The 11,962-nt window shown below is 38.5% G+C and overlaps 1 protein-coding gene across 1 annotated transcript; it reads left to right on the top strand.

Moving 5' to 3' along the window:
- Positions 1-5,782: 5,782 nt before the first annotated feature.
- LOC137756428 (olfactory receptor 5AP2-like) lies at positions 5,783-10,358 on the top strand. The gene is made up of 3 exons (XM_068532688.1): positions 5,783-5,953; positions 9,055-9,300; positions 9,696-10,358. The coding sequence occupies exons 1-3, from the start codon at positions 5,783-5,785 to the stop codon at positions 10,356-10,358; spliced, it is 1,080 nt and encodes a 359-aa protein (XP_068388789.1).
- The last annotated feature ends 1,604 nt before the right edge of the window (positions 10,359-11,962 follow it).

Below are 11,962 nucleotides of genomic sequence, written 5' to 3'. Positions count from 1 at the left end.
CTTGGTGGTATATCATTCATAGGGTGCTTTAAAAGATCTTGAAATTTTAAGTGGCTTGATTGACCATTTGGACTTCAGAGATTGTGAAAGACTTAAACCTCACATATAGCAACAAAGGCAGCATGCTTTTTGAATCAACCATTTGGAACCTGACATGTGATGTTTATTTTAGCTGAAGCAAAATAAAAATATTACATCTCTCCAGTCATAATGGAAGTCAGTGAGAAAATATGATTTTCTATATGGTAGGCTATTCACTTTACATTCAACTTGTTATGAATGCATTTAATCTATAACCCCTGCATGACTGGTACCTAATTTCCTCCTGCAATCACTTACATATTTCCTTGTTGTACAATAAATTTTAAGTTCACCAGTCCCCATTGCTAGGATAGTGCACTGCATGAGCTCAGAAGGCTCTCCATAAATATCCAATGACTTTATCTCTGGATCATGTTTCTCTATTTCCCAAGTCCTTTCATTCCACCACTAGAAGGTCTAATCCACAACGTGGTAATCATAATCATCTTGACCTCCCTTTAGTTAGTAATGTAGCCAAGTGCCTTTATTCTGTTGGCTGTACACCATTTACATCCAAATGCATTTGTCTGAAACTGTAAGAGCTTCCAGGGAGAGCTTCCAGGGCAGAAATGTTTTTTGTTTGTTTTGCTGAGTAGTTAGTATTCCATTGTATGGCTGTACCACAGTTTGTTTTACCACTCATCCATTGAAGGATGTTTAGATTGTTTCCAATTTTTCACTATTATGAACAAAGCTGTTATAAACAATTGTATATAAATTTTTATCTGAGTATAAGTTTTCATTTCTCTAAGAAAAATTACTAAGAGTACAATTGCTTGGTCATATGGTAGGTGCATTTTTAACATGATAAGAAACTTCCAATAAGTTTTCTAGAGTGGCTGTACCATTTTGCATTCCCAAGAACAATGTATAAGAATTCCAGTTGCTCCACATTCTCACCAGACTAGTATTCCAAAAGACATTCTAATAGGTGTATAGTGTTATCTTGTTTTTAATTTGCATCTGCCTAATGACAAATTATGTTAAATATCTTCTCCTGTGCTTATTTTCTATCTGTATATTCTCTTCAGTGAAATGTCTGCTTATGCCTTTTGCCCATTTTTTAATTGGATTGTTTTTTTACTGTTGAGTTTTCAGAGTTATTTATATATCCTGGATACAAGTCCTTTGTCGGATATATGAATTGCAAATATTTTCTTCCAGTCTTTGTCTTTTCATCTTCATGGCAGCACCTTTGACAGACAAAAAGTTCTTAATTTAACAAAGAACTTATTTATTTTTTTCTTTAATATATCATGGTTTTCATTTCCTTTCTAAGAACTTTTGCTTAAACTCAGATTATATAAGTTTTCTCCTATGTTTTCCATAAGCTTTAAAGCTTTACATTTTATATTTATATCTATGCACCATTTGGAGTTAATTTTTGTATCAGGTGTGAAGTTGAGGTCAGAGTTCATTTTTATTTTTATTTTTTTCCATATGAATGGCCATTTGTTCCATTTGATGAAAAGACTACAATTCCTCCAATGAATTGCTTTTATACCTTTGTCAAGGACCAAATGGCCACATTTGCATGGGTCTGTTTCTCAACTATCTATTCTGGTCCATTGATCCAAGGGTCTATTCCTTTGCCAATGCATACTGATTCATTACTGTAGATTTATTCAAAGTCTTAAAACCTGTTAGTGTGAGTCCTTCAACTTTGTTCTTTTTCTCAAAATTGTTTTAGCTATTTTATTTTCTTTTTCCTTTTATATAAAATTTAGAATATAGAAATTCCTATTGTCTATAGTAACAATAACCACAAAATTCTGCTGAGATTTTCATTGCTATTGCATTAAATTTATAGATTATTTTGGGGAGAACTGGCATCATTATTACATTGAATCCTCCAATCCATGCTCATGGTATGTCTCACCATTTATATCTTCCTTGAAATCTTTCATCAGAATTTTATAGTTTTCAGCATACAAATCCTATACAAGTTTGTTATATTAATACTTAGCAATTTCTTTTTTGGACCCATTTAAAATGATATACATATATTTTCATAATTTTTACTTCTAATTGTTCATTGCTTGAACTTAGAAATACAATTAACTGTTTGCAGATGACATGATACTACACGTAGAAAATTCTAAAGATGCCACCAGAGAACTACTAGAGTGCACCAATGAATTCAGTAAAGTTGCATGATATAAAATTAATATACAGAAATCTGTTACATTTCTATACACTAACAATGATGTATCAGGAAGAGAAATTAAGAAACAATCCCATTTATCATCACATCAAAAGGAATAAAATACCTAGGAATAAACCTACCTAAGGAGGCAAAAGACCTGCACTCCAAAAACTATAAGACACTGATGAAAGAAATTAAGGAAGACACAAATAAGACTTCCCTGGTGGTCCAGTGGTTAAGACTCCACACTCCCAATGCAGGAGGCATGAGTTGAATCCCTGGTCAGGGAACTAAGATCCTGCATGCCACACTGCATGGCCAAAAACTAGAACAAATAATTTTAAAATTTATATGGGAACGCAAAAGACCCTACATAGCCAAAACAATCTTGAGAAAGAAGAACAGAGCTGGAGGAATCATGCTCCCCGACTTCAGACTATACTACAAAGCTATGATAATCAAAACAGTATGGTACTGGCACAAAAATAGATACATAGATCAATGGAACAGGATAGAGAGCCCATAAATAAACCCACACACTTATGGTCAATTAATCTATGACAAAGGAGGCAAGAATATACAATGGAGAAAAGACAGCCTCTTCAATAAGTGGTGCTGGGAAAACTGGACAGCTACATTTAAAGGAATGAAATCAGAACATTCTCTAACACCATACACAAAAATAAACTCAAAATGGATTAAAGACCTAAATATAAGACCAGATACTATAAAACTCCTAGAGGAAAACATAAGCAGAACACTTTTTAACATAAATCACAGCAATATCTTTTTTGGATCCGTCTCCTGAAGTAAAGGAAATAAAAGCAAAAATAAACAAATGAAACCTAATTAAACTTAAAAGTTTCTGCACAGCAAAGGAAACCATTGAGAAAGTAAAAAGACAACCTACTGAATGGGATAAAATACTTCCAAATGATATGACTAATAAGGGATTAATAGCCAACATATATAAACCGTTCATACAACTCAACATCAAAAAAACAAGCAACCTGATTAACAAATGGGCAGAAGAACTGAATAGATAATTTTCCACAGAGGAAATGCAGATGGCCAACAGAAACATGAAAAGATACTCAACATCCCTAATCATCAGGGAAATGCAAATCAAGACCACAATGAGATATCACCTCACACCTGTCAGAATGGCTATTGTCAAAAAGACCAAAAATAACAAATGTTGGCAAGGATGTAGAGAAAAGGGAACCTTCATACACTGTTGGTGGGAATGTAAGTCGGTGCAGCCACCGTGGAAAACGGTATGGATGTTTCTCAAAAAGCTAAAAATAGAATTACCATATGACCCAGAAATCACTCTCTTGGGTATATATCCGAAAAAAACAAAAACACACACTAATTCAAAACGGTACATGAACCCCAACGTTCATAGCAGCATTATTTACAATTGCCAAGATATGGAAGAAATCTAAGTGTCCATCAGCAGATGAATGGATAAAGAAGACATGGTATATGTATGCAGTGGAATACTACTCAGCCATAAAAAGAATGAAATTTTGCCATTTGCAGCAAAATGGATGGAGGTGGAGGGCATTATGCTAAGTGAAATAAGTCAGACAGGGAAAGACAAATACTGTATGATATCACTTATATGTGGAATCTAAAAATTACAACAAGCTAGTGAATATAACAAAAAAGAATCAGACTCACTGATATAGAACAAACTAGTGGTTACCAGTGGGGGCGGGGGAAGAGGGGCAACATAGGGGCGGGGGAATGGGAGGCACAAACTATTGGATGTAAGACAGGCTCAAGGATGTATTGTACAACATGGGGAATATAGCCAATACTTTGCAATAACTGTAAATGGAAAGTAACATTTAAAAATTGTGTAAAATATTTTAAAAATACAAAGAGGGGAAACACATTTGGATATCATCAAGACTATTCCTCATGTCCTCCAGAAATGCATGGCATAGATGGAGAAATGTCAGAAAGGTCACTCACTTTGGCATTGCAAGGAAGGAAATGCTTTCAGCGAGGCATAAATCCACAGCCTTCACAATTTGGAGAACTAATTTACTCCATTGCCCCTATCAAATAGTTAGGGATGGTGCAATGCTCACTAATAAACACCTATGAGGAAAAAAAGCAGGGACTACACTGATGCCATTGTTAGAAATCCTTATAAATTAGGCATTTTATGGCACCATCAGAATTTTGCTTCTAGCCATTGAGAGACATTTGGAGTTTGAGAAGTAGTTAGTGTGCAAGGCTGAGTGCCCAGAAGGTATTGCATCTACGGTATTCAAATGTCTACAGGCAGTGACAATGGATAAAGACATCCCCATTAATATATCACAACATGGGAAAGAGATACAGGTCTCTACATGAAAACATTCAGGCTCCAATTTGGTCTGCTGGCACATTACTTCATTCGTCCCTGAGCATTAATGAGTTAGCCTTTAAGTTGTTATCCCATAACCTCCATTTCAGCAAAGACTGCAGTCGTGATGAACAAAATGGCTCATTTTACCCTGTGCGGTGTAATGCCCCAAGATAATTAAATTTGGGGGTAGCGTTCTTCAATATGTGAGTCAGCCCATCATGCCATAACAGAAGCTCATAAACTGGTTCAAATATCACCTAATGTACCACAATTTAACTTGAAGAAGAAAATACTTTCTCCTTTAAATGGCTACAAAATCTGCACAGCCAAGCAACAAAATTAAATGAATCTGCCCACAAGAGACATGTCTATAAAGTCTACTTTTTAAACAATTTTCTTGCTTTAAAATCAATAGCTTTAGCCCTTAAAATGCATAACAACTTGGTATTTTCTATAAAAGCTGCTAATGAGCCAGCACCAAAGGAGATTGAAGCTGCTTTTGCCTTCCAAATGAGAGACTATGTGTGTATGTGTGTGAGCACATCCACACATGTGCATGTATTGGGGAGTGGGAATGGAGTATATGCAGGGGATATTATTAATTTACTATTGATTTTGTATTCCCAGGTCCTAGCACAATGAAAAGCATATGACAGATATTTAATAAACATTTATTGACTAGAAAAAAATAAAACAAATGCATAGAACCAAATCCAGTCTGATAAAAAATGAAACAGTATGGTACAAGGCAGCTGGCTGCCACATATATCTCAGGTGCAAGTGTATTTTATTAGAACACTGAGTGGCACTCAGAGACTTTACTGACCACATAAAAACTAATTAAATAATTCTTTAATGTTTAAAGTAATTTATAGTTTATAATCAAAGTAAAAGGTTGAGTAAACAAGGTAATATGACAGATCATAAAATGAGAAATATATTCTTACTACCATCTTCTGTATTGGTCATTTATCCTTAATTCCTAGAATCCATATGTTTGGGGAAGCAACTGGTATTTTAATTGTGGGTAAGACTTTTTAATATGACTAAGAATGTATTTTAGATAAAAAATTTATAACACAGTATATCTCATAGTCAAGTCGATTCTTCCAACTCTTCCCAAAACATCTCAATGGTGACTGCAGGTCCCCTAACTCTCAGTATGAGTCAGTGAAAACACCCCATTGGGGATGGCTCTGCTTACTGCTTCAGCCATCTTGGACGTCACAGCTGCTCAGTCCTTGAGCTTACTTTCCTCAGCATCTCAGGAGACCAGTCACAAAGACAGAAACTTTGCTATATTAATGATTCTGCCAATTACACAGAAAAGGCCAAGCCTGGAGGGGGAAGTGGGGAAGGAAGTATAACTTGGAGCTTAGTTCCAGAGGCTTTACTGTTGTGGGCACACAAACTTATCTGCGCTTGCCAAGGGAACATCTGGAGAAAGCCCAACCACTGATACTGAGCTGAAGCATTTTCAATGAGTACAGAAACAGAAAAGTGGCTGGTGAATATTTGTGACTTCTAGAGACATTCAAAGAATAAAGGTGGGTGATAAAGGACAGGGATGCTTGCAGATTAAACTTTGAATGTCCCACATATTCAGTCATTCCTAGTCTACTTTCTTCCACCTGGAGATGGCAGCTCTGGGTGGAATTTAGAAGACCTCGGTTCTATTCCTGACAATGTCACTAAGCATCTGGGTGTACTCTGGACTTTGTATGGCTAGTTTCTCTCCATTCAGATTCTAACTCCTAATATCAACTCCTCAGGCAGGTTTTACCTTCCACTCTACCTAATGTTGCCTTTCCAAACTCTGAGTTCTCTCTATTCCGTTAGCTTGTTTGGTTTTCTTTATAATTTTATTATTCAAATATTATTTATGTATTTGTTTGTTTGTTAGTTGGTTGGCCATCTCTTCCTTTAGATTGTAAAGTCCATGAGAATACCCGTAGTGCCTATCACACTGCCTGGAACACACCAAGCATCCAATGAATATTAGTTGAGTGAATGAATGCATGCATGTCCAAGAACAAAGTACATAACTTTTTGTGGCTTCAATTCATCATCTATAAAATTAAGAGAAACCATCTTGATTATTTCCGAGATTAGCATGATAACAGAGAAAGGATGGATTTGTAAATCCCTTGGGAAAAAACTAACAATCTCTAATTGTATGACTCTATATTTAGAAAAGACAACATGGATACAACAATAGCATTAGAATATTGCAGAACCATATTTGAATGTAGATTCTGTCACTTAACAGCTATGAGATCTTGAGCAAGGCACTGAAATTCTCCAAGCCTCAGTTGCCTGGTTTGTAAGATGGAAATGCTAATAATAGTAGTTACTTGCTAAGGTGGTTAAGAAGATTAAGTAAAATGATATATGTCAATCACCCAGCATAATGTGTGGCACTTACTAGGTACTTTATTAATGGTATTTATTAATATATTCAGGATAATATTTAAAATTTTAACAACCAGTACGATGTACTGTGGAAATTTCAGTTCCCAAAGATGGCCATAAAGGTGACTTTAATGGAACACCAGCCAAAAGCAGGCAGCCACAACTTTGGAGGGGCGGAAGGGCAACAAGCATTAACTTACAGGTTGCTGGAGGACAATCTATTTTTCTCTTCCAGGGTCTCCCTTGTAGCCCACAAGAACATGGAAGCCAGTGTTGTGAAAGTCAAGATGTGCTGGCAGGTGTCAGGGAAGCACCCAGGGAGGAGGAGGCTCAAGAGCAGCAATTTAGCAATCGTCATAGAACTTTTTAAAAGTTGACATGGCTCTCCCAGTGCATGCTTTCTGAATATTTGCCCTGACTATATTTAACTTTACAAAGCATTTTCCTGGAGACTCTCCTTGGATCTTTGCAGTAATCTTGTGAGTACAGAAGAGCGAGTGTTATTATGCCCATTTTACAGGTGAAGATACTATGACCCAGAAAGGACTTAACCAACTTCTATAGAGCAAAAAATAGTATGGAATCAGAACTCAAACCCAGATATTCTGACTCTAAATCCAATGATGTAAATTCTCTGTGCAATGCTATAATTTGTCCTTCACTGTCTCAGCTCTTAACGGGAAAAACAATATTAAAATAAAGTACGGTTAGGTATTGTCAATCTTCCTGACTAAGAGAAAGGATAGAAATGGCCCCAAGCAGAATTCAACGTTGTGATTTCTAAGCTGCTCCCTGTGTTCTGATAGGGATATGGATTCCATGTTTCTGAAAGAGGAGAGGTCAGAGGCTGTTACCTACTCCAAGTGGAAGGAATACTGTAGACAGGACACCTGGGTTCGAGTTCTGGCACTTCCATCAAATCCCGGGACAACTTTGGGCAAATTACTTCCCTTTTTGATGTCCTGATTTCTGGATTTCTCCCTCTTGAAAACAGTATTAGATCTTGAAAACAGTATTAGATTAGAGTAGTAGTTCTCACCCTTTTTTCTGCCTCAACACACTGGAGAATCACAACACAATGAGTAGTAACAGGAGCTAAGTTAGGGAAGGATTCTTAAGGAGGCAAATGGCAGAATCTAAAAGGGGCCTCTGTGTGGTTTGAACAGACAAACTAGGAGATTCCCAATCATTATAAAAGCTACCACATGCCTAGTGTGCACCAGACACTGTGCTAAGTGCTTTACATGAATTATTTCATCTTCACAGTAAATTAATGAAGTAGGAAAATTTTGGTACTCTCATATTAAAGATGAGGAAACTGAAGCTCAGATAGGTTAACTAGCTTGTCTAAGGTCACACAGCTAGTAAGCCATAGCATAGTATTGGATTCTAACCCCCCTATAATTGACCCTGGAGCTTGCCCTCTTACCTCTATATTTTATTGTTTTATATTATATTCCCCCTCCACTCATCCCCTGCTGTCCCTCAAACACACAACTGATAATGAAAGAACTAGTAAGTTTGTAGAGTCCCTCCCATGTCTAAGATTTGTGTCCTTGACTTTATATTCAGGCTAAACTTTAGCTGAGGACAGGTTCGGTGCTGGGAAGAAGTACATAGAAGGAGGAAGAAAATTAGGATTCACTGAGTACCTGCTTTCTTCCCATGCCTTGCTAGATATTTTACATACACCTACCATCACCTTTAGTCCTTACAACCAGTCTTACAAGATTGGTATTTTATCCCTGTTTACAAAGAAGACTCAGAGAGGTTAGACACTCCCCCAAGGTCACAGAGAAAATAAGTGGCAAAATTTGAGATTAAGAACCATTCTTCTGACTTCAAATTCCATCCTCATACCTTTAAACGTTGTATACAATAGGCTGGAGGGTAGCAAGAAATAAGTGAGCCAGGATGAAGTATTTGTCACAGTTGACACACACAATTGTGCGTGTCATGTCCTAGGTAGCCAGGACCAGATCCTACAGGTCTCTGTTTAAGGACTTGAGCTGTACACGTCTCCCTATTGTCATGCATATCCCTCCCGCAGACCTGCAGTGGCCCAATGGGAGCAGGCAATGCCAGTGACTTGAGCAAATTCTTCCTTGTGGGCCTCACCAATGAGCTTCAGCTTCAGCCCATCCTCCTTGCCCTCTTCTTCCTCATCTATGCAGTCACAGTAGTTGGAAACCTGGGCCTCCTTGTTCCCATTGTGGTGAGCTCCCGACTCCACACTCCCATGTATTTCTTCTTCAGCAACCTGTCCTTTATTGATTTCTGTTATTCTTCCATCACCGTTCCCAAAATGTTTATTCTTTTTTGTTTTTTTAAAGATGTATTTATTTATTGATTGATTGATTGATTGCTATGTTGGGTCTTCGTTTCTGTGCTAGGGCTTTCTCTAGTTGCGGCGAGCGGGGGCCACTCTTCATCGCGGTGCGCGGGCCTCTCACTATCGTGGCCTCTCTTGTTGCGGAGCACAGGCTCCAGACGCGCAGGCTCAGTAGTTGTGGCTCACGGGCTTAGTTGCTCCGCGGCATGTGGGATCTTCCCAGACCAGGGCTCGAACCCGTGTCCCCTGCATTAGCAGGCGGATTCTCAACCACTGCGCCATCAGGGGAGCCCCCCAAAATGTTGATGAGGTTTTTCTCTGGTTGCCAAACCATCTCCTTCTCTGGTTGTGTGGTCCAGACAAGCTGCTTTGTGATCTTTGCTGTCACTGAGTTCTTCCTCTTGGCCTCCATGGCCTATGACCACTATGTGGCCGTCTGCAGCCCTCTGCTCTACCGTATCCTCATGTCCACAAGGTTCTATTTGCAGCTAGTGGCTGCCAGCTATGCAGTGGGCCTAATGAACACAGTGCTCCTCACTAGCACAACCTTTCATCTGACCTTCTGTAAGTCCCATGTCATCACTCATTACTTCTGTGATATTTCTCCCCTTTTAAAACTCTCCTGCTCTGACACACAGGTCCTTCAGCTTCTCCTGTTTGTTTGTGGTGGTTTTAATGTGTCTGTGTCCCTGACAGTAGTCCTGGTCTCCTACACATGTGTCTTCATGGCTATTATAAGAAGCCCCTCAGCCCAGGGCAAACACAAGACATTCTCCACTTGTGCATCCCACCTGACTGATGTCAGTTTGTACTATGGAACCACGGTATTCGTTTACTTGTGCCCAACCTCTGAGTACTTACTAGGCAGGGAAAGGCTGGTCTCTGTATTTTACACAGTGGTCATCCCCATGCTCAACCCCATGATCTACAGTCTGAGGAACAAAGATATGAAGGAAACAGTTGGGAATGTTCTCAAGAAGACCTCACAATTCTTCCCCCTCCCCATACCCAGATTTCCATGATGTTCAATGCAATAAAGGAAGGACAGATAAGGGAAGAAGAGGTAGGTGATGTATTTTTGGCCACCAACCATGTCTCAAGCATTATTCTGGGAATTTTAAATAGATTAGACCTTGAATCCTCTCCACAACTCTGGAAGTCAAATATTATTATTTTAATTTTACAGATGAGGAAACTGAGGCCCTGAGTGATTTGGAGATTTGTCCAAGGTCATATAGCTTGCATGCAGTGGAAACTAGATTTCAATTCAGGACTGCCTGACTCTGAAACTCCCTTTCTACTACATTACACTGTTTCTGCATAAGGCAAGATGCCGCCCTCTCTATTAACCTTCAGGGTCCAAGGTTTCCGAATTTTTTCCCTTTCTGGTAAATCCGGTCTCTCAAATTTATATTAGTTTCTGTCCCCTAAGACCCACTCCCTTTCCCATAGCCAATTCTTTATCTGTGGCTTTGTATTATGCCTGATTTTGTCATTAAATTAATAAACACGTTGTATATAGAGCCCTATACCAGATGCAGGGGTGGAGAGGGATAACAAGGAAGAAATCTATGGTCACTAACTTTTGGCATCTTTCAATTAATTTATGGAAGACAGAAGATCCCACCCAAAAGGCAACCGAACTATGACTTTTCATTTAAATTGACATTTATTGAGTCCTTTCAATGTGATAAATGCCAAATCAGTTACCTCATAATCCTCCTAAGAACTCTGTGATATAGGTACCATTGTTGCTCCCATTTTACAGATGAGAATACTATAGCTAAAAAGCATTAAGTAACTCACTCAAAGTAACACAGCTAATTAATGGTTAATACAGGAGTTGAATTAGGGTCTCTTTGTCCAAAGAGCTTATATCCTTTCCATTCTGTTATATCACCTCCTGGATTACTGGGGTGCCTATCAATAAGCACCAAGGGATATAAGCTGTGAGGCTGGGACTCAAGGCAAAGGAAGCAGAATGGATTGGGTTCATAAGAGAGCCTCTAGGAAGAGGTGGGTGGTTTGAATAAAATCTATGAAGAGTGAGGAGTGGTAAGAATGGATGAGTAGTGAAGGGAATGAGGAGATCTTGGAATCAAAGGCTGAGATAATAGAATCTAGATGCATAAAAGGCTGGTTTGGCTGGAACCGGGTAGAAGGCAAATTTAGAAGCAAAGGTTATTGACAAAATGGGGTGATGTTTGGCTAGGGCTGATATACCTTTTTTGTAGGTCTTGCTAACATCTAAACAATTCCTTACTACCATACGTGAGGAAGTTCTAAATAGAGCTCTGATTTCCCTAAATTGACCCAAGATGGCTTTGAGTGGGTGAATACTTACAGTTGTGGTAAGAATCATATTTTATGGAGGCCAAGACCTCCATAAAACTTTACTCTAGCTTTACTCTGTTCTCTGTCTACAGTCCACACTACTCAGATTGGCCAGACAACCAACAAATGTGAGGCCTTGATTACAAGAAGCTATCAGGGAATTACTTCCTGACTCAAAACTTGTCGTCAAGTTAGGTTTGGGCAAGGTCTAAACAAGTGTGACCTAGTGTAGTCGCTTCAAGTCTAAAGGCAGCCAGACCTAGAGGAGGATCTTGTTTTCTGACACCTTCCT

This window comes from Eschrichtius robustus, chromosome X (genome assembly GCF_028021215.1).
Source record: "Eschrichtius robustus isolate mEscRob2 chromosome X, mEscRob2.pri, whole genome shotgun sequence".
Classification (NCBI taxonomy): domain Eukaryota; kingdom Metazoa; phylum Chordata; class Mammalia; order Artiodactyla; family Eschrichtiidae; genus Eschrichtius; species Eschrichtius robustus.
The sequence above is the reverse complement of the archived record's forward strand: the minus strand, read 5'-3'. Positions and strand labels throughout refer to the sequence as shown.

What these genes read in the sequence shown, in the direction of transcription:
- LOC137756428 (XM_068532688.1), top strand. Translation starts at nt 5,783, where the DNA reads ATGGCTCTGCTTACTGCTTCAGCCATCTTGGACGTCACAGCTGCTCAG. An exon ending in AGGGGGAAGTGGGGAAGGAA is followed by an intron (nt 5,954 to 9,054) that starts GTATAACTTGGA and finishes TCCCTCCCGCAG; the next exon opens with ACCTGCAGTGGCCCAATGGG. An exon ending in TCTGTTATTCTTCCATCACC is followed by an intron (nt 9,301 to 9,695) that starts GTTCCCAAAATG and finishes TGTGTGGTCCAG; the next exon opens with ACAAGCTGCTTTGTGATCTT.